The following is a 15746-nucleotide window of genomic DNA, read 5'->3' as shown; positions in this document are numbered from 1 at the left end:
AAGATGGGAACAACGGGTAGGAATAAACAGTCAGTTTTCAGAACGGAGAGTGATAAACCGCAGGGTCCCTCAAGGATCTGTACTGGGACTGTGCTGGCTGGAGTATGGAAGAGCTTCTGTACGAGGAGAGATTAAAAAGACGGAACTGTTCGGCTTGGAAAAGAGGATTACGGAGAAGGAGATGATACAGGTCTATCAACTCATGAATGGTGTGGAGAAAGTGTATTTATTTTTCCTTTCACATAACACAAGAACCAGGGCGACATGCTCAAGTTAATAAGCCGCAGCTTTAAAACCAAACCAAAGGAAGTACTTGACCCAACCTGGGGAACTCCTTGCCAGGGGATGTTGTGAAGGCCAAAAGTATAACATGGTTAAAAAAAAAGAATTAATTACGTTCCCGGAGGATAGGTCCATCAGTGGCTATTAGCCAAGATGGTCAGGGGGACAACCCCATGCTCCGGGTGGCCCCAAACCTCTGACTGCCAGAAGCTAGGATTGGACAACAGGGCAACTTTCCATTGATCCAGCCCCTGTTCAGTTCCTTCCCTTGGAAGCACCTGGCACCGGCTCCTGTCAGAAGACGGGATACTGGGCTAGATGGACCTTTGGTCTGACCTTCTATGGCCATTCTGATGTGCCAGTCAAGCCATTTTAGAGCAGTCAACCCCTTCCATGGTAGAGTCCTTTAGAGAGGCTAACAAAGGAACCTTCAACCCAGCCCCTTCCCCGTAGCTGGATGCCCGTCTCCAACCTGCTAACAGGACTCTGATCTGCCCACCATCCAGTCCCCTCCCACCACATTTGTTGTTTTTTTTTTTGGGGGGGGGGTGTCAGCTTTTTGTCCAAATCTGTTTCTTACCCCCCTTCAGGGTGTGACTTTCCCGTAGACCTTCCACACCAGTTCCCAACCCATTCCAATGTGAACCCCCCCTCCAAAGAATCTATGGAAATCAGACAACTCCTCACTCTTTATTGCACAGAAAGACAGAAATTGCATGCCCAGTTGCGGGGCCGAGTGGCCACAGCTTTTGACCATGAAGACGACACCCAGGGCGGAGAGAGCCACGACGACAGCCAATGCCACCAGCAAAATCAATACCAGCACCGTCTCAGGCAGATCTTCACTACCTGCAAGAGGAAGAAGGGGGAATAGAGCCAGACACAATGGAGTCTTGGATCCACAGACCCTCATTACAGCTCATGGCTGTGCCCAGTGGTGTTTCAGGCTCAGAAGGAGCAATTAAGCCCCTTTAAGGTGTGAGAGCACGAAAGAACTTGGGGAAGATGACCGCCCAAGGCAGCCTACTGCTTGGAGGTTGCCTCCAACAGGCTCAGCCTGTAATCAGAGAACGCCAGGAGAAGGAATTTAATACCTAGCTCTTTTCATCTATAGATCTCCAGGTGCTTTAGAGAAGGTCAGTATACTCTCCATTTTACAGATGGGAAAATGGAAGCACGTTAAAGGGACTTGGAAGATCTGGGTGACCTTGCCCGTGTCCCCGTTCAGTGCTCTGTTCACTAGCCCACACTGCCTTTTGGGCACTCCAGGCCAGAAAGCCAGAGCACCGGTTGCTCTTTCTGCGTTCAGGGAAGCAGGACTTTGTAGATGGTATAAACAAGGGTACACCTGACTTATGTCACCCCATCTCCTCATAAAGGCACCTCGGAAAGGCCCAAAATATCTGCTAGCCCCTGGGGCCAGCAGCAGATTCACAGCCAAAGGCCAAAGGAGCCACTATGACCTCAGACATCCTTGATAACATAGGCTGATGAAATTCACCCATCAGGCGCTCCAGCCAGATCTAGGAGAGCTAGTTGAAACCTCAGTATTTTGTTTGAGAAATCCCAATATTTATGTAGGACTGGAAAGGTTCCTGGGTCATCCAGTCCAGGCAATCGCATCATATAACCCCGGTCATAAATTTATCAAGATCCATCTGAAGTCTCGTTAGGTTTCTCTCTGATCTCCTTGTTACTTCTATTAGGAGTTATTCTAGTACCCCCACTCGGATTGTTAGAAACCTTCCAATTTAAGATTATTCATGGACGTTTTTGTTCCAATTTGGAACAGAAACAGAGAAGTTTGAAAGTCCCCCCGCAACACACAGTGTCCAAAATTTTTGTTCTGGATCCTTGATTTTATAATCCCCCCCCCGGCCACACACAAAAAATGGTCTGTTCTACCAAGGTCGAAATGGAACGTCCTTGTGGAGTTGTGCTGGAAGATGCTATGGGAAACACGTTGCATCTTAATAGGGCATGGAGAGATGTTCTGTTGGATGACTAAAGTGAGAGCTTTAGTCACAACTGGTCACACTTTCCGATGGCCATTTTGAGGACCCCAAGTGCTGGGAGAATTCACCCTGATTCGGTCCTTAGCGTTGTCCCAGATGGCTGCTATCCTGAGGTCATGACGCTTGTTAACTAACCCACACAGGGGTTGTGACTCCTTGCATGAAAGAACAAGGCGTTATAAAGCTAGGACAGACAGGGAACAAGAGGGGGTCCTTGGGAAATGTGGAGAGGCGTGCATGCACCCCAGGATGTGTGGGGAGACAGAGGTTCACTGCTCGGGATCATAGAAGATTAGGGTTGGAAGAGACCTCAGGAGGTCATCTAGGCCAATCCCCTGCTCAAAGCAGGACCAACCCCAACTAAATCATCCCAGCCAGGGCTTTGTCAAGCGGGGCCTTGAAAACCTCTAAGGATGGAGATTCCACCACCGCCCTGGGGAACCCATTCCAGGACCACAAGTCCTGCGGTGCGTCACAGCTGCCCTGCTCTTGCCCAGCTAGATGGTTCGAGGGGTCACTATCCAGCAGTAGTGGGAAGATATTCCATGGCCTACAATGGTCGGAGATGATTTCCAGATTTTTGCGTGCACACTGGGAAGCTTTCGGCACATGCAGCTTGTACCTGAAACGACCGCCGTTAGGAGCTAGCAGCTTCCCCTCCAGAAGCTCCAATAAATCAGAAGGCAAATAGCCCCGCCTCCAATTTGTCAGCACTTCAGGAGCTGGGGTTCTTGACTCAAAATGTTCGTACAGAAGAGGGACCGGCAGGGCGCGGTTCTCTTCCTCTGGGCCGCCATCTTCCCAGCCTCCCTTTGTCTTCCCATGACATCGGCAGACACTTCGTCCGCTTCTGGAATGAGATGGGGTCTGGAAAGATCGTCCGCTTGGAATGCCACCGCTGGGTCCCTGTCACGGTTCCTCCCCCACTCTGAACTCTAGGGTACAGATGTGGGGACCTGCATGAAAAACCTCCTAAGCTTATCTTTACCAGCTTAGGTCAAAACTTCCCCAAGGTACAAAATATTCCACCCTTTGTCCTTGGATTGGCCGCTACCACCACCAAACTAATACTGGTTACTGGGGAAGAGCTGTTTGGACGCGTCTTTCCCCCCAAAATACTTCCCAAAACCTTGCACCCCACTTCCTGGACAAGGTTTGGTAAAATGCCTCACCAATTTGCTTAGGTGACTACAGACCCAGACCCTTGGATCTTAAGAACAATGAACAATCTTCCCAACACTTGCACCCTCCCTTTCCTGGGAAATGTTGGATAAAAAGCCTCACCAATTTGCATAGGTGACCACAGACCCAAACCCTTGGATCTGAGAACAATGAAAAAGCATTCAGTTTTCTTACAAGAAGACTTTTAATAAAAATAGAAGTAAATAGAAATAAAGAAATCCCCCCTGTAAAATCAGGATGGTAGATACCTTACAGGGTAATTAGATTCAAAAACATAGAGAACCCCTCTAGGCAAAACCTTAAGTTACAAAAAAGATACACAGACAGAAATAGTTATTCTATTCAGCACAGTTCTTTTCTCAGCCATTTAAAGAAATCATAATCGAACACATACCTAGCTAGATTACTTACTAAAAGTTCTAAGACTCCATTCCTGGTCTATCCCCGGCAGAAACCAGCATATAGACAGACCCACAGACCCTTTGTTTCTCTCCCTCCTCCCAGCTTTTGAAAGTATCTTGTCTCCTCATTGGTCATTTGGGTCAGGTGCCAGCGAGGTTACCTTTAGCTTCTTAACCCTTTACAGGTGAGAGGAGCTTTCCCCTGGCCAGGAGGGATTTCAAAGGGGTTTACCCTTCCCTTTATATTTATGACAGTCCCCATCTGCATAGGAAGGGGGGAAAAATACATCAGTTATGCCAGCATCTAGACACCTTGCTGTGCTTCTCTGTAGGCTCTTCTCTGTGGGTCCTTCTCTATGGGTCCTTCTGTATCGGCTGTTTTCTTCTCTGAGGGTCCTTCTGTCTGGGCTCTTTTCTTCTCTATGGGTCCTGCTCTTCTCCATTGGTTCTTCTCTTCTCTATGGGTCCTTCTGTCTAGCTCTTTTCTTCTCTGTGGGTCCTTCTCTATGGGTCCTTCTGTCTGGGCTCTTTTCTTCTCTGTGGGTCCTGCTCTTCTCCATTGGTTCTTCTCTTCTCTATGGGTCCCTCTGTCTAGCTCTTTTCTTCTCTGTGGGTCCTTCTCTGTGGGTCCTTCTGTCTGGGCTCTTTTCTTCTCTGAGGGTCCTGCTCTTCTCTATTGGTTCCTCTCTTCTCTACAGGTTCTTCTCTGTGGGCTCTTCTCTATGGATCCTTCTCTATGGGCCTTTCTCTTCTCTATGGGTCCTTCTGTCTAGCTCTTTTCTTCTCTATATGTTCTTCTCTTCGGGCTCTCTTCTCTATAGGCTCTTCTCTATGGGCTCTTTTCTCTATGGGTCCTTCTCATCTCTATGGGCTGTTCTCTATGGCCTCGTCTCATCTCTATAGGTTCTTCTCTTCTCCATGGGCTCTTCTCTGGGGTCCTTCTCTATAGGTTTTTCTCTTCTCTATGGTTTCTTCTGTATAGGCACTTTTCTATGGGTTCTTTTCTTTTCTATAGGCTCTTCTCCTCTCTATGGGTTATTCTACCGTGCCCCCCGATGTATACATTCTAAGGTCACAATCTGTGGTCATGTAGGGGCCATGGGACTTGCCGCCTGGTTGATCCCAGGAGTATCTGGGACTTGCCGCCTGGTTGATCCCAGGAGTATCTGAGCTCCATCCCCCAGGCCATAAAGCAACTGGGCCCCGTATCGGGCACGCGATTGTCCTCTCCCGGAGAAAGAGGGGCGTGGGTTGGAGGGGCTTATTTTGGTAGGGTTTTATTTTATAAATAAATGGGTAGATTTCTAGATACTACAGCCAGGACAGATCATTGTGATCTCCCTGCCCAGGTCTCCTGGAAGGAGGGTCTAGTGGGGGGAGGGCGGGGGCTGGGAGCCAGGACACCTGGGTTCTATCCCTGGCTCTGGGAGGGGAATGGAGGTCTGCTGGGTTAGAGCAGGGGGGGCTGGGAGCCAGGACTCCTGGGTTCTATCCCTGACTCCCCCAGGAGCTCCTTTTCTCAGGACTAGCTCACGACCGAGATCAGAGTGACGCCCAGACCTCCCCGACCGAGATAGCCAAGCCCACAGAGGGATGATTCGGACACTGTGTGTCATACTCCCTCTACTGCGACCTCCCCATGGGTGATTCCCCTACTATTCAACGGATATTTCAGCACAGGGGAGTTAGGCTCGCTCGCTCCCTACTCCTGCCCCAGGGAACTGGGTCATGCAGAAATCCCTCACCCCATACCCTGCAGCTCTCCCCGCACACTTCCCACCCACCCCCCGCCGATTGCCACCTGAATATCCCTCCCACTCCGACCCCAACATTCCTGGGGGTGAGTGATTTGGACACAGACAAATAGTTGTTTGCCATGGTTTTTATTCCATGCACTAGACGCTGGGGCCTGTTGGAACACGGGACCCCAGTGGATCTAGAGACCCCCTCCCCCTCACCCCACTATCCTCATTCACACAGTCTTGCCTGACCCCCAAACCGCCCTCCCTCCACCAAACTGATCAGAGGAAAGGGGTTTTACAGGAGCATCTATGAAGGTTTACAGCAGAGGAGTGGGAGGCAGGACTCCTGGGTTCTCTCCCCGGCTCTGGGAGGGGAGTGGGGGCTGGTGGATCAGAGCAGGGGGGGCTGGGAGCCAGGACTCCTGGGTTCTCTCCCCGGCTCTGGGAGGGGAGTGGGGGCTGGTGGCCACGTCACTCTCCCAGCTGCCCCTGCGCCAGCTGCTCCAGGGCGTCTCCTTCGAAGTGGAAGAAGTGCCAGCCCTCCGCGGCCGTGAGGTCCACCGCCCCCTGGCCCTGGTAGAAGTCGATGGCCGCTTGATTCCAGTCCAGCACCACAAACTTCATCTGGGTGCATCTGTTCTCCACACCAATCTGAGAAGGATCAACGGGGGGTGGCTGGGAGTCAGGACTCCTGGGTTCTCTCCGCAGCTCTGGGAGGGGAGTGGGGGCTGTTGGGTTAGAGCTGGGGGGAGGAGGGGGGCCTGGTAGCCAGGACGCCTGGGTTCTCTCCCCAGCTCTGGGAAGGGAGTGGGGGCTGGGAGCCAGGACTCCTGGGTTCTCTCCCCAGCTCCGGGAAGGGAGTGGGGTCTGGTGGCTAGAGCAGGAGAGGCTGGGAGCCAGGCCAGTGCCTCAGTTTCCCCCATGGTAGAAGTGGGAACAATGATCCCCCTAGGGGGCTGGCTTGCAATCTGAGAGCAAGGAAAGGAAGGGATCAGAAAGGGCAAAGGGTCCAATGTCCTGTTACCTCTGCGATTTTACTCATAAGCTTCTTGCCAATGCCTTTACCTGTGTGGGGAGAGAAATCAGCAATTTAAGAGCAGGGTCTAGTGGTTAGAGCTGGGGTGGGGCTGGGAGCCAGGACTCCTGGGTTCTCTCCCCGGCTCTGGGAAGGGAGTGGGGGCTGGGGAATTAGAGCAGGGGGGCTGGGAGCCAGGACTCCTGGGTTCTCTCTCCATCTCTGGGAGGGGAGTGCGGGCTGGGGAGTTAGAGCGGGGGGGCTGGGAGCCAGGACTCCTGGGTTCTGCTCCACTTTTCCATGTCCTAGCTCTTCCCCTGGGGTGACTGCCTTGCAAGCATCATTGGGGCTGTGTATGTTGGGGACCCCAAATAATGCCACTCTCCCCCAGTTCCGTACCTCTGAACTCAGGCATGACGTACAGGTCTTCCATGTAGATGTTTCTGCCTTTCCAGGTACTGTAGGTGAAGAAATAGAGGCCGTACCCCACGACGGTGTGTCCTGGGGCGGGGAGCAAAATTCACCAGCTGCCCCCACCTCAGGCACCCCCAAATTCCTCATACTCTTCCAGCCCCCCCAAACCCTTCCCCCAGCCTCTGAGAAATCCCTTCTTCACCCAGCCCCCAATTCCCCATCTCCCAGCCCCTGAAATTCTTTTCCCTGCTCCCAGCCCCCCATTCTCCACCCCCAAAGCTCTCCAGGCACCCCCCATTCTATCCCTGGCTCTGGGAGGGGAGTGGGGGGCTGGTGGGTTAGAGCGGGGGGGGGGCTGGGAGCCAGGACTCCTGGGTTCTATTCCTGGCTGAGGGGGGGCCTGGGAGCTATTTTAGGGGGGGTCCCCTCCATGGAAAAAGTGAATCAGACAGAAGGAAAAAGAGACAAAGATCTGGATCTTCCCCCCAAACTCAGCCCCTCAGCCACTTCCTCCCAAATCCTCACTGCTGGACCCCCGACCTCCACTTCTGAGCCACCGGGACACAGAGCTGGGGTCAGGGACGGCCCGGGGTGGGGGAGCTAAGTCTATCAGGGAAAACTGGGATAGCTAGTTGGGGGGGGGGAGGCGGCGGCAGTGGGCTGTCTTCGGCCTCTTGGGGTCCCCCGAATTATTACTGTGCCGGGTGTCGGGGGTACCCCCCCCCGGGCATTGTGGGGCGGGGGGTGCATTACCGTCTCGACTCCGGTGTTCGGGCGGGACCTCTGCCACCAGACATCTGTAGAAAGGGTCGTTGGCGAAACCATCTTCCCTGAGCACTGGGGAGGATATTGGGGGGTGAGGGGGAGACATGGGGGGACAGGGAAGAAAGAGAATCCCCACCTCCCTGAACCCCCCCCCACAGTCCCCCTCCCAAATTGGGGCAGCTTCAAACCCCACTCCATGCGCCCCACCCGCCCCGCAGCTGCCTCTCTCCCCACCTGCCCCGAAAGAGGGGGTGTGCACCCAGATCCCAAGGGGGGAGGGTGGCGTCGGCGGGGGGGAGGAAGGGCAGAGCTCACCTCGGTCATTAATTTGCACCTGGTCCGGGAGCTTCTCAAACTCTGCCAGCTCCTGGGGGGCAGAAAGGGAGCCCGTGGATCAGCGCCCCCCCAACTCCTTTCTCCCCCAACCAGCACCACCGGGATCTCCCCTCAATTCCCCTCTCAGTCGGCCCCCCCATCCAATTCCTCTCTCAGCCTCCCCAACCCTCCCTCCAGCCTCTGAGAAATCCTGTCTCCACCCAGCCCCGCCGTTTCTCCCCAGCCCCAATTCCCCTCCCCCTAGCCCCCCCAATTTCCTTCCCTCTTCCCAGGCCCCCCCATTCTGCACCCCCAAAGCTCTCCAGGCACCCCCTTCTCTCCCCGGCTAGGGGAGGGGAGTGTGGGCTGGTGGGTTAGACCAGTGGGGGCTGGGAGCCAGGACTCCTGGGTTCTCTCCCTGGCTCGGGGAGGGGAGTGGGGGCCGCTGGGTTAGAGCAGGGCGGACTGGGAGCCAGGACTCCTGGGTTCTCTCCCCGGCTCGGGGAGGGGAGTGGGGGCCGCTGGGTTAGAGCAGGCTGGACCTGGAGCCAGGACTCCTGGGTTCTCTCCCCGGCTCTGGGAGGGGAGTGGGAGCCGGTGGGTTAGAGCGGGGGGGCTGGGAGCCAGGACTCCTGGGTTCTCTCCCCGGCTCTGGGAGGGGAGTGGGGGCTGGTGGTTAGAGAGCGCGCGCGGGGGGGGGGGGCGCTGGGAGCCCGGACGCCTGGGTTCTGTCCCCATCCAACCTTTATCATCCGCACGACCTCCACACAGTCTTCAGCCCTGCAGGGCCGGACAACGCACTCCATGCCCCCTCCCTCGCCGATCGCCTGGGTTCAAAGTCCCGGGGGCGGGGGCGAGGCTCTGGGAGCTCAGAGTGGGGAGCCACCGACTGGAGAGAGAGTACTGTATTTCCCAGCATGCACTTGGTTCTGCCCCACAACCGCTGCCCCGTCCAACTGTCCGTGGGGCAGAATCCTCCCCCCCCCGCCCCGCGCCCATGAAAGAGACTCAACCTCACGCTCTCAACACGGAAATAACTAATGGAACCCAGGAGTCCTGGCTCCCAGCCCCCACTCCCCTACCAGAGATGGAGAGAGAACCCAGGAGTCCTGGCTCCCAGCCCCCGCTGCTCTCACCCCCCAGCGATGGAGAGAGAACCCAGGAGTCCTGGATCCCAGCCCCCCGTGCTCTAACCCACCAGCCCCCACTCCCCTCCCCCAGCCGGGGAGAGAACCCAGGAGTCCTGGCTCCCAGCCCGCACTGGTCTACCCACCAGCCCACACTCCCCTCCCCGAGCCGGGGAGAGAACCCAGGCGTCCTGGCTCCCTGCCCCCCTGCTCTAACCCACCAGCCCCCAGTCCCCGAGCCGGGGAGAGAACCCAGGAGTCCTGGCTCCCAGCCCGCCCTGCTCTAACCCACCAGCCCCCACTCCCCTCCCCGAGCCGGGGAGAGAACCCAGGCGTCCTGGCTCCCAGCCCCCTGTGCTCTAACCCACCGGCCCCCACTCCCCTCCCCGAGCCTGGGAGAGAACCCAGAAGTCCTGGCTCCCAGCCCCCACTAGTCTAACCCACCAGCCCACACTCCCCTCCCCGAGCCTGGGAGAGAACCCAGGAGTCCTGGCTCCCAGCCCCCTGTGCTCTAACCCACCGGCCCCCACTCCCCTCCCCGAGCCTGGGAGAGAACCCAGGAGTCCTGGCTCCCAGCCCCCACTGGTCTACCCACCAGCCCACACTCCCCTCCCCGAGCCGGGGAGAGAACCCAGGCATCCTGGCTCCCAGCCCCCTGTGCTCTAACCCACCGGCCCCCACTCCCCTCCCCGAGCCTGGGAGAGAACCCAGGAGTCCTGGCTCCCAGCCCCCACTAGTCTAACCCACCAGCCCACACTCCCCTCCCCGAGCCTGGGAGAGAACCCAGGAGTCCTGGCTCCCAGCCCCCTGTGCTCTAACCCACCGGCCCCCACTCCCCTCCCCGAGCCTGGGAGAGAACCCAGGAGTCCTGGCTCCCAGCCCCCACTGGTCTACCCACCAGCCCACACTCCCCTCCCCGAGCCGGGGAGAGAACCCAGGCATCCTGGCTCCCAGCCCCCTGTGCTCTAACCCACCGGCCCCCACTCCCCTCCCCGAGCCTGGGAGAGAACCCAGGAGTCCTGGCTCCCAGCCCCCACTAGTCTAACCCACCAGCCCACACTCCCCTCCCCGAGCCGGGGAGAGAACCCTGGAGTCCTGGCTCCCAGCCCCCCCCTGCTCTCACCCACCAGCCCCCACTCCCCTCCCAGAGCCGGGGAGAGAACCCTGGAGTCCTGGCTCCCAGCCCCCCCCTGCTCTCACCCACCAGCCCCCACTCCCCTCCCAGAGCCGGGGAGAGAACCCTGGAGTCCTGGCTCCCAGCCCCCCCCTGCTCTCACCCACCAGCCCCCACAGCCCCACCTCCTAAAGCAGCCCTGAAGGGATTGAAAGATACAACTCCCCCCCCCCCCCGGCACAGAATCATGCACAAGCGAGTTGACACCGTTGTTTATTGGCAAGGGTCCCGAGCCGCGCGGGGTCCCTGCCCCGAGGAGCCCCCCAGGGGCAGGTCACGCCCTGTGACACCCCCCGATGGCGCTGTCTCTCGCCAGCGCATTGAGCTCCGGCTGGATCTGGATTCTGGGCCGAAATCCAGGCGGCGGCAGGATTGAACCCGCAGGACGCCCGGGTTCTCTCCCCAGCTCTGGGAAGGGAGTGGGGGCTGGAGGGTGAGAGCCGGAGGGGGGCCGGGAGCCAGGACTCCTGAGTTCTCTCCCCAGCTAGAGCTCTTCACTGTGTCGCCCGCTTCGCCATCTCCCCCACGGCCTGCCCCTCGATGTGCCAGACGAGCCAGTTGTCCCTCGCTGTCATGTCCACGGCCCCCAGTTTCTTGTACAGCGCCGTGGCCGGCTGGTTCCAGTCGGCCGACACCAACTGGAACTGGGTGCAGCCGCGGGCCAGCGCGAGCTGCGGGAGAGACGGAAGGGCAGAGCTGTTTTACTGACTCACCCATCGGCGTGGGACCAGCAGCGTCCTATCTGCTCTGGTGCCAGAAAGCAAGGCTTGGCCCCAGAGGAGTTACCTGGGGGTCTGGCCCCACAGACGGAGCAATGGCCCATTGACCCCAGATTTGGCCCACACAGTCCGGGGAGGAAGAGAGACTGAATTTCGGAGCGAATCTCACCTTGGCCACTTGGCTCAGTAAACTGGTGCCAATCCCTTGGCCTGCAGAGAAGAACATAAATCTCTTAGCTCTGAGCTTCGTACATCCCAGGGCTGCTGTGACACCCTGGCTAGCTCCAAGCCCCCCCTGCTCTAACCCATCAGCCCCCCGCCCGCCGGAGGCCTGCCCCCCAATCATTCCTAGAGCAGAGCTTTTAGAACATCAGGGATATGCTTGGTGCTAAGATGCAGCCACCTCTGGGGCGGGGCGGCTGGTGACCCAGGGACCCCTCGCCCGGCGCTGAGATGCGCCCACCTCTGGGGCGGGGAGGCTGGTGACCCAGGGACCCCTCGCCCGGCGCTGAGATGCGCCCACCTCTGGGGCGGGGCGGCTGGTGACCCAGGGACCCCTCGCCCGGCGCTGAGATGCGCCCACCTCTGGGGCGGGGCGGCTGGTGACCCAGGGACCCCTCGCCCGGCGCTGAGATGCGCCCACCTCTGGGGCGGGGAGGCTGGTGACCCAGGGACCCCTCGCCCGGCGCTGAGATGCGCCCACCTCTGGGGCGGGGAGGCCGGTGACCTAGGGACCCCTCGCCCGGCGCTGAGATGCGCCCACCTCTGGGGCGGGGAGGCTGGTGACCCAGGGACCCCTCGCCCGGCGCTGAGATGCGGCCACCTCTGGGGCGGGGCATCTGGTTACCCAGGGACCCCTTGCTCACTGATGATATGTGGGTTCAAACCCTGACCCATGCAGGTCTTGCATAAACAGGCCTTAATATTGTTTCCATGAAAGGCAGAACAGTATTAGTTTGTTGCCTGGAGAGAGCGCCCGCTGCCGAGCCCCCTGCCCTGCTCCCTGCCCCACAGCGCCCCCTATCGCCGCCCTGGGGCCAGCCCCCCCTGCTGGGGGAGAGCCCCCCCTGCTGAGCCCCCCTCCCTGCCCCCCCAGTGCCCATAAGAGCCGCCTTTGTGCCAGCCCTGCCCTGCCAGGGGAGAGCGCCCCCTGCTGAGCCCCCCGCCCCGCCCCCTGCCCCACAGCCCCCCTACCTCTGAACTCCGGCATGACGTACAGATCCTCCCCGAAAAGGATCCGCCCTTGCCAGGTGCAGTATCTGAAATAATGGAACTGGTACCCGACGACGGTGTGCCCTGGAGAAACCAGCCTCGAAGGCAGAGACAAGGATTGCAGCCGGCAAAGATTTAGCCCCTTGGATGGCTTGCTATGTGCCCACCTCTGGGGCGGGGCGGCGGGTGACCCGGGGACCCCTCGCCCGGCCCTGAGATGCGCCCACCTCTGGGGCGGGGCGGCGGGTGACCCGGGGACCCCTCGCCCGGCCCTGAGATGCGCCCACCTCTGGGGCGGGGCGGCGGGTGACCCGGGGACCCCTCGCCCGGCCCTGAGATGCGCCCACCTCTGGGGCGGGGCGGCGGGTGACCCGGGGACCCCTCGCCCGGCACCGAGATGCGCCCACCTCTGGGGTGGGGTGTGACATAAGCTGCACCCTATGGCGTCAAACACCTCACTCTGTGCAGAACAGCGTGCCCCGCTGAGACCCCGCCCTGCTGCCAGCGGGCACGTGAGTCTTGCATCCAAACACTGCCCAGCCCCCATACCATTTGCCCTCCCCCTCCCCACATATTCCCACGCCTCACCGTCTTTGCTCCTGTGGTCACGGGAAACTTCGGCTACCAGACAGCCAAACTTGGGGTGCCTCCCGAAGCCGTCCTCCCTGAGCGCTGCAGGCAGAGAGAATAAACAGAAACTGGCTGGATCCAGGCAGGGCTGGGAGCCAGGACTCCTGGGTTCTCTCCTTGGCTCTGGGAGGGGAGTGGGGACTGGTGGTCAGAGCAGGGGGGGCTGGGAGCCAGGACTCCTGGGTTCTCTCCCTGGCTCTGACAGGGGACAGAAAACTGGTGGGTCAGAGCAGGGGGGACTGGGAGCCAGGACTCCTGGGTTCTCTCCCCGGCTCTGGGAGGGGAGTGGGGACTAGTGGTTAGAGCGGGGGGGGGAGGAATTTCATCAAGGAGTGGGGTGAAGAAACTCCCATCTGCCCCCCTGGCACAGAAATCCAACCCTGAACGTCGCTCATGGGTAAAGCCCCACTAACTTACCTTCGGGGGTAGTTTTGACCTGATCCAAAGCCTTGTGAAACTTTGCCCCTTCCTGTTGAGAGATGACAGACCCTGTGTAACCAGCCGCCCCGCCCCAGAGGTGGCCGCATCTCAGCGCCGGGAGAGGGGGTCCCTGTGTAACCCGCTGCCCCGCCCCATAGGTGGTCGTTTCTCCATGCCGGGCGAGGGGTCCCTGGGTCACCAGCCGCCCCGCCGCAGAGGTGGCCGCATCTCAGTGTCAGGTGAGGGGTCCCTGGGTAACCAGCTGCCCCACCCCAGAGGTGGCTGCATCTCAACACCCCCCTTGTTGACGTGCCCACATCCCTGCTACCCTGGGAATGGGGAACTTTCCAGCTGAATCCAGGACTCCTGGGTTCTATCCTGGCTTGGGTAGGGGAAGGGAGGGGAAACTAGCAGTCAGAGCAGGGGAGGCTGGGAGCCAGGACACCTGGGTTCTATTTCCACCCGTTGCTACCACCCCTGGGCAGCTCCATTCCCTCGGGGTGCGATTACGCTTCCCTCCGCTGCTCACACCGAATCAGCTGCATGACGTCCTTGAGGTCCCTCAGGGCCCAGGGTCGGACAACATAGCTCATGGCTGCTGGCATCTCTTCTCCTCTCTCCCCCTTCTCGGCTCTTGGACTTTTGGCCTTTCGGTCACATATCCAGGAGGAGGAGTCCCAGCCACACGGAGAGCCCTCCGTGTCTGCAGTTCCCCATGGAGCCAGGAGGGGGCGCCAAGTAGAAGGCAACCCCACCACTAACACCACCCAGATGGGATCCCACTGCTGACACCAATTGGAATCCAAGACACGTTAGCCACGGTACCTCTCCCTCCGAGCCACAGGGGCAAGGGTAGCCACGTAAAAGGGGCCAGTGTCCCCAGCTACAGACACTCCTAGCTCAAAGACCAGTGTGCATCCGTGGGGACAGGGTGTGGTGAGCATGGAACTGAGCCCTTGGGGTGAAGATGGGGGGGGGGGGCCCAGGAGAAGCTGGGTGCTATACCCATGGGGGAAGATGGATCCAGTGAGAGAGAGAGAGGTGTATAGGGAGGGATGGATAGAGGGGTGTGTGTATGGGTGGACGGATTGATGGATAGATAGATAGATAGGTGAGCGTGCATGGGGATGGCTCGGTAGATAGGAGGGGGGATGGATGGATGGACAGAGGTATGTGGATTTGGATGGAGAGATGGTAGAAGTGGATGGATGGATGGGTAGATGTACGGATGGACAGAGGTGCATGGGGTTGGACAGATGGATGGGTATGGATGGATGCATAGATGGATGGATGGACAGAGGTGCATGGGGGATGGATGGCCATATGGGAGAGGTGAGTGGGGGGGTGGATGGATGGATAGATAGAGATGGTTAGATGGGTGGATGGAAGGATGGACAGAGGTACATGGGGTTGGATGGACAGATGGATGGGTGGATGGATAGATGGATGGATGGACAGAGGTGTGTGGGGTTGGATGGACAGATGGATGGATGGACAGATAGGTAGGTAGATATGGATGGATGGACAGGTGGATGGATGGGTAGATGAGTGGATGGATAGATGGACAGCTGGACATGGGGATGGACAGATGGATGGATGGACAGATAGATAGACATGGATGGATGGACGGACGGACGGACGGATGGATGGGTAGATAGATATGGATGGATAGCTGGACATGGGGATGGATGGATGGGTAGGTAGATATGGATGGACGGATGGTCGGATGGATGGATAGATAGATATGGATGGATGGATGGACAGCTGGACATGGGGATGGATGGACAGATGGATGGACAGATAGATAGACATGGATGGATGGAGGGATAGTGTCACGGAGTCCCCGGGCGATGCTCTGGACCTGCTCCCCATGAAGCCAGTCAGGACTCTGGGGCAGTCTCCTCTCGGGGAGCAGCCTGTCTGCAGGACACACAGCTCCCCCGGCTCCACCTTCCTGGGTCTGACCCCGGAGCCTCCAGCCTCCTCTGCCCCTCCGTGCACTTCCCCCAGCGAGTCCACCCAGTCGGGGTCCTGGGGCAGCCAGAGGGTCCTGCCCCCAACTCCGCAGTCAGACGTGACTCTCAGCCAGCCAGTAACACAGAAGGTTTATTAGACGACAGGAACATGGTCTAACACAGAGCTTGTAGGTGCAGAGACCGGGACCCCTCAGCTGGGTCCATTTTGGGGGCAGTGAGCCAGACAACCCCGTCTGCCCTTCACTCTATGTCCCCAGCCAGCCTCAAACTGCCACCTCCCTCCAGCCCCCCCTCCTCTGGGCTTTGTCCCTTTCCCGGGCCAGGAGGTCACCGATTCCTTTGTTCTCCAACCCTTTA

General features: G+C 58.7%; 2 protein-coding genes across 4 annotated transcripts; both read right to left on the bottom strand.

Moving 5' to 3' along the window:
- Positions 1–5852: 5852 nt before the first annotated feature.
- Positions 5853–9103, bottom strand: LOC144258239 (thialysine N-epsilon-acetyltransferase-like). Of its 3 annotated transcripts, XM_077806648.1 has the most exons (6): positions 8875–9099; positions 8132–8183; positions 7805–7888; positions 7037–7138; positions 6647–6687; positions 5853–6273 (listed from the first exon to the last, which is right to left on the bottom strand). In XM_077806648.1, exons 1-6 carry the CDS (start codon positions 8935–8937, stop codon positions 6094–6096), a joined length of 522 nt encoding a protein of 173 aa, XP_077662774.1. In that variant the 5' UTR covers positions 8938–9099; the 3' UTR covers positions 5853–6093. The 3 variants fall into 3 exon arrangements, with proteins under 3 accessions (XP_077662774.1, XP_077662775.1, XP_077662773.1); XM_077806649.1 differs by lacking the exon at positions 6647–6687 and having other exon boundaries at positions 7037–7095; positions 8875–9103; XM_077806647.1 differs by lacking the exon at positions 6647–6687 and having other exon boundaries at positions 8875–9102.
- A 1823-nt stretch (positions 9104–10926) lies between these two features.
- On the bottom strand, positions 10927–14018 carry LOC144258196 (thialysine N-epsilon-acetyltransferase-like). The gene is made up of 5 exons (XM_077806602.1): positions 13943–14018; positions 12952–13035; positions 12346–12447; positions 11321–11361; positions 10927–11103 (listed from the first exon to the last, which is right to left on the bottom strand). Exons 1-5 carry the CDS (start codon positions 14016–14018, stop codon positions 10927–10929), a joined length of 480 nt encoding a protein of 159 aa, XP_077662728.1.
- Positions 14019–15746: the final 1728 nt, after the last annotated feature.

The sequence above is a fragment of the Eretmochelys imbricata genome, chromosome 28 (genome assembly GCF_965152235.1).
Source record: "Eretmochelys imbricata isolate rEreImb1 chromosome 28, rEreImb1.hap1, whole genome shotgun sequence".
Lineage (NCBI taxonomy): Eukaryota > Metazoa > Chordata > Testudines > Cheloniidae > Eretmochelys > Eretmochelys imbricata.
This window is presented reverse-complemented; position numbering and strand designations above follow the sequence as displayed.

Bases quoted from the DNA above. Each gene is read 5' to 3' on its own strand.
- LOC144258239 (XM_077806647.1), bottom strand. From the start codon at position 8,937: ATGGAGTGCGTTGTCCGGCCCTGCAGGGCTGAAGACTGTGTGGAGGTC. The intron at 8,184-8,874 runs GTTGGATGGGGA...TCTGCCCCCCAG, and splicing joins AGGTCGTGCGGATGATAAAG to GAGCTGGCAGAGTTTGAGAA. The intron at 7,139-7,804 runs GTAATGCACCCC...TCCCCGCCCCAG, and splicing joins CGAACACCGGAGTCGAGACG to GACACACCGTCGTGGGGTAC.
- LOC144258196 (XM_077806602.1), bottom strand. From the start codon at position 14,018: ATGCCAGCAGCCATGAGCTATGTTGTCCGACCCTGGGCCCTGAGGGAC. The intron at 13,036-13,942 runs GTGAGCAGCGGA...CTCTGCCTGCAG, and splicing joins CGTCATGCAGCTGATTCGGT to CGCTCAGGGAGGACGGCTTC. The intron at 11,362-12,345 runs GTAGGGGGGCTG...TCTTCTCTGCAG, and splicing joins CGTCATGCCGGAGTTCAGAG to GCCAAGGGATTGGCACCAGT.